General features: G+C 42.4%; 1 protein-coding gene across 1 annotated transcript; it reads right to left on the bottom strand.

Moving 5' to 3' along the window:
* Window positions 1-9,547: 9,547 nt before the first annotated feature.
* LOC131220551 (protein NDR1-like) lies at window positions 9,548-10,460 on the bottom strand. Its single transcript, XM_058215400.1, has one exon. The coding sequence runs from the start codon at window positions 10,405-10,407 to the stop codon at window positions 9,814-9,816; it is 594 nt and encodes a 197-aa protein (XP_058071383.1). The 5' UTR covers window positions 10,408-10,460; the 3' UTR covers window positions 9,548-9,813.
* Window positions 10,461-11,242: the final 782 nt, after the last annotated feature.

Raw genomic sequence — 11,242 nt, 5'->3', positions numbered from 1 at the left:
CACACTAGGTTCTAGCAGTTCATCTGATGAAAACTAAGGATTGCTTACAATTATTCTATACAAAAAAGGATTTTGAACTAAGTTCTTGTGTGCTTTATACATTTATATTTGTACACATTACTGATTTACCTGCAATAGTTTTTTTTTTTTTTCCCAGTGTTGAAAGTGGGCTGGAAAAACTGAAACAACAAAAATTGCAATGGCTATGTTTTGTTGGTAACCATAGGTTCTATTGCTACGGACTTTATCCGTAGCTTTTTCTCGTTTTGGACAACGAGTCCATAACTGATGATTTAGGGGCATCCCGCAAAATCGTCGGTAAAAACTGATGGCCGTTGGTAAAACCTTTACCGACGGAGCCTTTACCAGCAGTTGCTAGACCGCCAGTAAAACCTTTACTGGCAGTTTTTTGGACCTTTGTAGGCGGTTTTGACCGTCGGAAAATGTGAACTTTGTTGTCATTTATCGGAGACTTGACGCTTGAGACCTTTCATAGTAGTACTTCGTGAGATGACATCTTATAACAGGATTAGGTCTCACACCTTCCACATGTTGTAAAACAGATGTCTTAAATCTTGGTTCCCGTGCTGCTCAACTAGTCGAAGGATTGGCTCGACTCGAAGTCTAGCAAACAATGTATCTGGATGTTCGGGTCCTTCGACCAGTCAAGGGTCAGGCTTTACCTGACGAAGCCTTGACTCAACTGGTCGAAGGTTATGCAGATGGTGCGTAGATTCTGCGTGGACTGCGTAAATTTGAGGCAGTTTCAGAGAGGTGCATAAGTAGAGTTTCCTAAACTATAAATAAGGGTCCCTAGGGTCTTTTTAAATAATGCTAAGGCTTTCTAAAGGGGTTCCAAGGGTTCTTTAAATGGTTTTAAGTTTCTAAAGGGTGTAGCAAATGTGAGATTCAAGGTTGTTCGAATTGGGTAAGTCCTTTTTCTTTGTAATTTCTATTTTCATAGTGAATTTCTATCGCTTTGTGCCATGATTTTTTCTTGAAAGAGTGTTCTACGTTAAATCTTTGTATTCTCTTGTATGCTTGATGCTCTTGGATTGCTATCCTAGATCTATATCTGTGTGATTCCGCAACACAAATCCCTAACAAGTGATATCAGAGCTATCGTTGGGGCACAGATCTGAATCTGAGGGGTACGCAATAATGGGAAGCACTAGGTATGATATTGATAAGTACTCAGGGAAAACTAATTTTGAGTTATGGAAGATCAAGATGATCAGTTCCTTAATCAAGCAAGGTGAAGATAATGCTATTGAGGAACGAAAGTCTACTATGACTGATGATGATTGGAATATTTTTAATAAGAAGGCTTTATCATCGATCCATTTGTCTCATGGATGAGGTTCTCTACAATGTCATGAGAGAAAAAACTACGGTTAAGTTATAAGCGAAGTTAGAGGATGTCTATGCGAAAAAATTCTCTAAAAATTGCCTACACTTGAAGTGTTAGTGGTATAACTTCAAGATGACAGAGGGTGGAGATCTAGAGGCTCATATTAGCAACTTAATAAATTGGTTTGTAAATTGTTGGATATGGAGGAAGTGATGAAAGATGAAGAACAAGCATGTATGTTACTGAATTCTCTTCCGGCATCGGATGAGTCATTCAAGAACAAAATGTGCACCATGAATAAAACCTTGAGTATCGACACCGTTATCTTAGCCCTTAAAGGAAAGACTATGAGAAAGCTTAAGGGCGACATGGGGATATCTTCTGATGTACTGTTTACAATAGGTAGGAATTCTGAACAAGGTACAGGTTCTTCATGTTATAGATCCAAATTCAAGGGCAAGGGTAAGGGAAAATTAAAGTGTTGGAATTGTGGGATGGAAGGACATATGAAGAAGGATTGTACAAATCCTAAATCTAAGAGATAAGAATCCGAGGTTTCATACAGGGAGGCTAATGCTGCCACGTCAGATGGATCGAGTGGATGTGAGGTGATGTTTTGTCTGTGTCTACGATCAGACACTTTTACAATGATCGTAAGCACGAGTGAATTCTAGACTCAAGGGCATCCTTTCATATGACTCCTCATTGGAGTTGGTTCACCAGCTACAGGGAGTACGATGGTGGACATGTATTCATGGGTAATGACAGTGCTTGTAATGTTGTGGTTGTTGGTACGGTGCGTGTCAAGATGTTTGATGGGACAGAGCGTACCCTGACTGGGGTGAGGCACGTTCCTGACATGAAGAAGAGCCTGATTTCTCGTAGTGTACTTGAGGCAATGAGCAGCAAATTCAAAGTATTGATGGTGCTCTTAAAATGTCTAAGGGGGCACTGGTAATCATTAAAGCGCAACGATTCGATCATGTTTACAGGTTGATCGGGAGCATTTCAAAAGATGGAGCTGCAATGGCTGTAACGGATATCACCTCTACACGTGTGTGACATGCTAGGCATGGTCACATGAGCGGGCAGGGTAGGAAGACTGAGACGCATAGGCAGGGATACAAAGCAGTTGGAGCAACCACCTTTGAGAAGAATCACACGGCATAATCGCAAGTTATCAGCGAGGTACATGGACAACTCCAATATCGTAGGGATCCGTCTTCTATTCAGATGGCTGGTGCTGAGAAGTGGAAGGTGACTATGGGCGATATGATGGACTTGTTGTACCAAATCGACACATGGTAGCTGGTGGAGCTTCCAGTGGGCCGGAAAGCGGTTGGATGCAGGTGACTCTTCAAGAGGATACAACATAAATACAGAGCGAGATTGGTAGCGAAGGGTTATGCTCAGAGAGAAGGGATCGGCTTCTCAGAGATATTCGTGCCGACGGTATAACATGTGTCTATTAGATCTATGATTAGCATTGGTTGGCCAATGTGATCTTGACCTAGAAGGATGGATGTGGGGTCTGCACTTTTGCAAGAAAAATTAAAAGAGCAAATCTACATGAAGTAACCAAAGGGTTTCGAAGTTTAGAGGGGCTGAGAAAAAGTTTGTAGGAGGTCATGGTACGACTTGTCGCCTAGGTAGTGGTTTGATCCATTTATAGTGAGTCAGAAATTGTATGTTGAATTTAGATTCTAGGTTTTGATTATGAAATTTGAACTCTATTTTGTATGGCCATTAATGATATTATTAATGGGAATAGTAAATGAATAAAATAAATCAAATAAATTGGTTATTAATTTTCGGCATATTAACAATGACTAATATTTTATTAAGTTATCTAACAACAACCCACGGTGAATAATAATACTAACAATTTCAAAACAACTATTAATATTAACAACATACTTAATATTAGCTAACGCGATACTAATAATTATTATGGTGAAAATAATTAGTACGCTCCAACGACAATATTAATATCTTAAGAACGGCAAAATAAAATACTAATATTTTAAAAATGATAATTTTTATATGTATTAACCAATATTAATATGGGTAATTTAATAATGGTTAATTATATCTAAATTTAATAATTTTAAAAATGATAATAATAATAACAATGATAATTGAAATAATTTCAATTTGGAAAGAAAGTGTGGGCTTACCTTAAGATGCAGTCTATTGAGCGTGACCTGAACTCAGCTGGACTCAGTCCCAACAGTTGACTCAGCCTCCTCTATCTTCTTCTTCCCAGTTCAACCAGGACTTGCCCTGACTCGCCAGCGAGTTGAGGTAGCAAGGAGCAGCACCTTAGTGAGTTTCAAACGGGTTAGCTCGGCCCGACTCAACATGGTGCGGCTCCACTACTCGAATCCTCTCCCTTTCTTTCATTTTCCTCCTTCCTTTTCCTTTTCCCTTCTTCTTCTCTGACCGGAACCTCAGCATGGCTTGGACCAGACTCAAACCACACTCAACCCAGTCAGACTCGGTTTCAACCGAGTCGACTCGGTCTCGATCGGACAACAGCAGGCCCCTCACGGCTTCTCCCTCTCCTTTTCATTTTTCTCTCTGCTACTCTCTCGCATTCTTCTCTTCCTACCTCTCCCCTTTTCTTTCTCTTCGAATGCTGGGACGTCCAGCAATGGACTCCAGCTCGGCTTGACTCGGCTGTGACCCATCTCTCTCTCTCTCTCTCTCTCTCTCTCTCTCTCTCTCTCTCTCTCTCTCTCTCTCGTTTTTCCTTCCTCTCGGTAAATCTCTCCTTCGCCTTTTCTTTCTTCTTTCTCTTTCTCTAGCTTCCTCAGATTAAAGAGGAATCGAACCCACGAGGACTGCGACCCAACGCGTCACGGCTACAAGCGGTGACGGGGAAGGAGATCGTGCACCAATGGCGGATTACCAATCAATGGGTCTTCCTCCATTACGCTTCTCCTGGACACTTGGTGTTAGTCCACAGGAGCTCGTGGACTTCATAAATCGAAGCTTGATGAAGCTTTAGTCAGTGGGTTCGGATGAAGAACGAAGTTTACCGTTTCTCGAGTGCAGCCACAAGAACCTCCTGAAATCTCTGAGAAGGCTACTGTTCGCGGCTGTTGTGAGGCCCTGAAGTCTTCTAAGGTTCGAGTATATGGCTTGGAGGCTAGGGTTGCCGAAACCAGGAAGGGCAGGGAAAACAGCCGCTCTTTCTCTTTTATGTGTGTCGGTTATTTGAACCCTAACCCAGGAACTTGAACGGCTGAGATCTGTCTAAATGGATGGATGGGATGGACGGATGCTAGGGCACGCGGATTGCCAGCGTGGAATCAAACGGGAGAAAGGGAAACTTTCCATTTTTGGGAGATGCCGCACGCACGCGTCTATCGCGTCGGAATTCTTGCTCACGTGTGTGAGTTTCCACATGCAGAATTTCCATGTCTCTGATCGGACTTTCCTCCCCATCACGATGGACGGTTTAGATCAACCAAATGGGATGATATGGTGGGCCACATCTCGATCAAACAGGGGAGAGAACACAACGAGCCATTTTTTTAAAACGGCAGCCGGTGGGAAACGTCTCCCGTTTTTGGAAATGTCGGGTCCATGCTAGTTGACCGAGCTTCTCAGCTCGGTGCACATCGGGTGCACACGCTGGTGTACACACGAGTGACTAGGTTGGGTCCATCGTGATGTTTGTGGGAAATCCACTCCGTCCAATCACTCTGGGAGGCCCTAATCAGGACCTTTGATCAGAAATCAGGCAGATCCAGATCTTAGGTGGGCCATGCTAACTAAATCAAGGCCTTTGGGTGCTGATTTCATCAATTTGACGGTCGAATCGATCCCAATCTGACCATCAACAGTCAGAAGGTTCTAATGGATCTTTTGTATGTTCAAGACTTGTTACCATCCACATATTGATATTAATATTAATTTAATCTTATTTCATTATTACTATGTGTGTGTGTACTGTCGTGTCGTGGTCCCACTCCATTAGGACCATTCATTTCATGCTCATTTGTTATTAAATATTTAACTATTATTATTATTACTTAATGTACATTGTTATTTATTCATCTTTTTATTTTACCTGCATGTTAGATGTGGGGCTGCTCGTTATGTGTCTTTTAGCTACAAACACTAATATTAGGGTTATTTGCATTAAAGTAAGCCACCACATGAGTTTCTAATTTACCAAGTCACGGTTTATTTAAACAGTCCAATGATTGGATTGACTAACATTTAATTGTCAATAACCCTTGGGATCCTAAAAAACCCTTTAAGTAAGACGTAGGATTTGAATATGAATCCAGACGATCCGATCTGCATTTTCCAAGGATGGACCATGCAATGGAAGGTTGTAGACCTGATAAACGGTTTAATTGGTCTATCAAAGTGATTGAGATCCTAAAATAGGTGCTCTGAAGTTTTGATGGGCTAATTTGAAAATCGATCGGATAGATGACTTATTATAAAGATGAATGTTGTACAGGACGGTTGAGATGAATAGATTGAGAATTATCGGATGTTGATGTATAAGGATAACTACGTGTGTTTCCACACATGTGTAAACAAATTTAGATCTCCATGGTAACACCCGAGTACTGAACAGTACAGGGTGTTACAGGAGTTGCAATGGTTGTAACGAATTCCACCTCTGCACGTGTGTGGCATGTTGGGCATGGCCACATGAACGGGAAAGACATGAAGGCTGAGACGCGTGGACAGATATACAAAGCAGGTGGATCAGTCACCTGTGAGAAGAATCACACAGCATAATTGCAGGATATCGGCGAGGTACATGAACGACTCCAATATCGCAGGGGATCCGTCTTTTATTCAGATGGCTCTAGGTGAGCCTGGTGCTGAAAATTTAAAGGTGACTATGGGCGATGTGATGGACTCGTTGTACAAAATCGAGACATGAAAGCTGGTGGAGCTTCCAGTGGGTCGGGAAGCGGTTGGATACAGGTGAATTTTCAAGAGGATACAACATAAATACAGAGCGAAGTTGGTAGCGAAGGGTTATGCTCAGAGATATTTACGCCAACGGTATAACAGATGTTTATTAGATTCATGATTGACGCTAGTTGGCCAATGCGATATTGAGCTGGAAGGATGGATGTGGAGTCTGCACTTCTGTATGAAAAATTGGAAGAGCAAATCTACATGAAGCAACTAGAGCGGTTTGAAGTTAAAGGGGCCGAGAAGAGACTTTGCAGGAGGTCGTGGTACAACATGTCACCTAGGCAGTGGTTTAATTCCTTCATGATGAGTCAGGAATTGTATATTGATGACATATATATCGCTAATTATGACATGTCTGAAATCAATGTATTGAAGACTCGGTTAAGTGAGACATTCATGATGAATGATTAGGGGGTTGCAAAGATAGTTCCAGGCATTGAGATTGAAAGAGAAGTAGACTTTGATTATCTTAGGCTGAATACCTTGGGTAGGTATTGGTCAAGTATGTGATGAATCAGGCAAAGCTGGAGAGCGTTCCTTACCCGGCTCTCCTCAAGTTTTCCTAAGGACATGTCCCAAAACAGATAAGGAAAAACAGAATATTATATCTCATGAATCTTATTTGAATGCGGTTGGCAGTACATGCCATGGTCTGTATTAGACTAGTTATTTCACAAGCTATCAGTATTATAAGCAAATACCCCGGCAAGCAATATTGGGTAGCGGTGAGATGGTAAGAAGATTACGTCTTCCCTTTTGGAAGACATGAGCAAAGGTGGTTGGGCACGTGGATTCTGATTTGGCAAACATGCTCACCTAGAATATTCCTACAGAGAAGTTCAAGTTCTGTGCAACTTCTCTAAGCTTGGCGATGGTGAAAAAGGAGGACGAAGTATGCACAAGAAACTATGATGTGATGTAAGAGGAGAGGTCAAGATGCTACACAGTTGAAAATTGAAGAAATGGTGAAGATTGCTATAAAACAGATGTCTTAAATCTTCTGCTTATTCATTTCACCACGCTGCTCGACCAGTCGAAGGGGTGGTTCGACTGGTCGAGGGTCCATTCGACTAGTTGAAGCCCGCTCAAGTCGATGTCCAACGTGTATATATTCTGGATGTCCGGGATGCTCGACTAGTCAAGGGTCAGGCTCGACCGGTTGAGGGTGCCCTTCGACCAGTCGAAGCCCTGGCTCTACTAGTCAAAGGTTACGCAGGTGGTGCGCGGATTCTGCGCGGACTGCGTAAATTTGAGGCGGTTTCAGAGAGGTACGTAAGTGGAGTTTCTTAAACTATAAATAGGGGTCCCCAGGGCTAATCTAAAGTATTCTAAGGCTTCCTAAAAGGGTTCCAAGGGTTTCTAAAGGATATAGCAAGACTGAAATTCAAGGTTGTTCGAATCGGGTAAGTCTTTTCTCTTTGTAATTTCTATTTTTACAGTGGAATTCTGTTGCTTTATGCCATGGTTTTTTTCCAAAAGGGTTTTTCACGTTAAATCTTTGTGTTCTCTTGTGTTTGCTTGGTGCTCTTGGATTGTTATCTTAGATCTAGATCTGTGTGATTCCGCAGCATAAATCCCCAACAGGTTTCAGTAGAAAAATGTTGCCAAACATGAGTCTGGGTCTCGCCCATTTGTACATGGGGTGTGAAAATCAGGCCCATACCTGGCCTAAAGGCCTATCATTCAGCTTTCCTTTTTTGGGTTGGTGATTAATCCAACACCATAGTGTGATCTGAGACAATCCAATGGTCTGGATCATTAGATGGTTGTCATTTTCAGGGCGTGGATCATCCAAGAAGTAGTTGGTCCATGGGTAAGTCGGATTGAAGAGCCTTTGCCATGAGAATAATTATTCTCAATTAGGATCGTCGACAGGCTGGGTTTGAAATTGGCCACGGTGACCCAAACTACAGTCCAACTTATTTATCGAGCTTTGTATGTCTGTTCCTAGACCTAACGGGCTTGAATCTAGAGCATTCCCTCCTTGAATGGGCCTGGACTGGGCTCAAACTGGTTGGAAATGTGGTAAACATGGGATGGGCCTATTAGTACTTGGTGCCTATGATTCTGCTATAGGTAGAGCTGTAGACAAACCGAGTTAGCTCAGTTAACTCGCTGATTTTTTTAGCTCAAATTTTTTTTTGAGCCCAGTCCGAGCTAGACCAAACTCGACTCAACTCGGCTCAGAACTTGACTTAAACTTGACTCGGTTTGAATTGATTTGACCCCGATCGGGTTCACTTAGTATAAATATTATATATATATATATTTAAATAAAAAATATATTATATATTATATGTTATTTATATTTTAATATATATTATATATTATATATATTAAAACTATAAAACCTAAACTCAAACTCAACTGGTAGGCTCGAGCTCGAACTCGAACTCGGCTCAAAAGATTGAGTTGGTCCAAGCTGCTGACTGGGCCGAGCCGAACTCCATGCCCAGCCAGGCTCGAGGACCGAGCCGAGCCAAGCTGAGTTCAAGTTAGGGTAGCCTGTTGGCCGAGCCAAGCCGAGTCGGGCCAAGCTCGACTCTGTTCGACTCGTGTACAGCTCTAGCTATATGGTTGGCACTGAGCCCTAGATGATCAATAACTGGCTAAACGTCAGCCTGTTTAGGAATCGGGCCTAAACGTAAGGTCATTTTTAACAGACCCATAATTTAGGCCCAAGTTCACACGTTAACATCATCAACAAGCACGTTCTAGTAAGGCTTTGTCGTTCCTCGATAGAAATTATTATTTAAAACCTAGGCATAGGCCCACCTATTTGTTAATCGGCCCCGCTTACGATCAACGGACATGCATTTTAGGGTTGAGCCCAATCCCTACACGAAACTCTGGTGGGCCTGATTTTGTGTCCTGTCCACCAAACCCGTCTCAATTACAATTAAAAGTAATAGAATTGTGTATTAATGTCTGTTTGGGCAGTAAATCCCCCAATCACAATTAAACCTTGATCCTGTTATGGTGGGGCTCATTCTCTCCATGTCAAATTAGCTCACATTAAGCATCCTCAGTTAATCATGATTTCTGAACGGTTAGATTAATCAAGAAAATGGCGCTCATCGCCCACCAATAGTCAATCTGTTCTTGAGGACATGTGGCCCACCAATCAAGATCAAGGGTCTCTCTTGATCGTGGCATTTTGTTCACTAATATACTCCTAAATAAGAAATGGAAAAAGAAAAATCAAATCGACTTACTAATTCATCTAATGTACATGGGAGCCATGTGTTATATTTACAGTAATCTTGACAGTTGATCATCTGGGCCATCACAAGGATGGGCAGTAGCTCACAATTTCAAGGACCCCACATTCCTAACCATTCGGGTATTGTAAATGAGGAACTTCACTCCTCTCTGCATCATTTTCCACCCGTCCATCACAATTCCTGGTTTATGTCCCACCCACATGATTCCCTACAAGAAGGATTATCCAATCATACACAGCCCAAATGGTGTCAGGTTGGCCACCAAACACCACATGATACATTTCAATCCCTACCTGTAAAATGCAATCTCCATTTCTTCGGAGTGTGATGAAGCTTTATCTTCTTCTTCCCGTAAATCTTACCGTCTGATCCAATCTTCACCGTTCCTTGCAAGTCCATCCCATGATGCTTACTCTTCAAACCCCATGTCTTGTACCGAACCTTTGTCGCCACACCTACCTTCAAATCCATTGTCCTATCAGAAACCGCCCTGTAAACTGCTTTCGAAAACCGCCTATTGGTATAAACACTCTCTTGTCGTTGGATGCTCTTATCGTAGCCTTGATAGAAAGAACTTATCGTTGTTGCACCCACATTCTCATCTTCAAAATATATTGTGACGTTTATGTCGTTGTAGTAAATACCGCTTTCTTTGTTTGGATTAGCGATTTCCAGAAAGAAATCGACGGTGGTATTCATGCTACCATTGTCGACAGGTAAGGTGGTATTCCGGCCATTCAATGCCGGGACGGAGAGATCGATGATGGTGTAAGTGGGGTGCTTGGGACGTAGGCTGACCCATAATAGAAGGGCTATTAGGCCTATTAGAAATAGGACTTGAGCCAACCATAGGTAGAAGCTCCGGCATTCCAACATTTTTCCAATGAGTGGTTTTCCGAGAGTGGTTTCTCAGGAAAGCGGTTTTGAAGGGATGGGTGAGATGGTTTTTGATGTTGAGAAAACCCTTTGATGGAGAGAAAGGTTGAAGCTTTCGGTTGAATGAAATTTGAGATTCTTTCCCAGGGTTTGTTAATCATACACGCACCTTTCTACTCGCACACCTACACCATCCATCCCGTTCACAGGGTGGGCCCGATGTGTTGATGATCTGGCCCGGATTAAGCTGATCCATTCATCTGAATGGTACTATTTCCTTTTCCCATCCATTATTTTCTGGCCACTTGATGAATAGACGAGTTCAGTTTTGGACCGTTATTCTTAACAGCAGGCCCACATGATGAGTGGCTGATGTTGCACACGTGGCACACACATGCACCTGCATGTATAGATGTGCGTGTGGGGGATCGGGAAACATCTTCTCTAAATATTGTTTAATGAAATGCCTGGATGCTTTACTTGTTTCCTTCTTCAGAATATTGCTGGCCCTACACGCATCCTTTTCACACGCACCTTCGCATCCAGCATACGTGACAAGCTGGCTACCGTTTTGAACATCGTAGCCGTTGATAAGTAGGCTTCAACAGTGAAGATGACCATATATAAAAGAACATGAAAGTCCACTCATCAGGTGGGCCCTATGCAGAAAGTATGGACGGTTTAGAAGAATTTGACAAAGGCGTTCAATTCACTGGCATGCATGATGCGTAACGGTCTGATCGTTTCATATAGTGATGTTGATGTTGGTGGACACCTGATGAAAGGCAGAGACGTCACCTGTGAGTGTTGGATGGGAGACAGGCTGCTTGCATTT

This window comes from Magnolia sinica, chromosome 12, assembly GCF_029962835.1.
Source record: "Magnolia sinica isolate HGM2019 chromosome 12, MsV1, whole genome shotgun sequence".
Taxonomy (NCBI): Eukaryota; Viridiplantae; Streptophyta; class Magnoliopsida; order Magnoliales; family Magnoliaceae; genus Magnolia; species Magnolia sinica.
Note: the sequence above shows the minus strand (reverse complement) of the source record. Positions and strands in the feature narration are given on the sequence as shown.

What these genes read in the sequence shown, in the direction of transcription:
- LOC131220551 (XM_058215400.1), bottom strand. Translation starts at nt 10,407, where the DNA reads ATGTTGGAATGCCGGAGCTTCTACCTATGGTTGGCTCAAGTCCTATTT.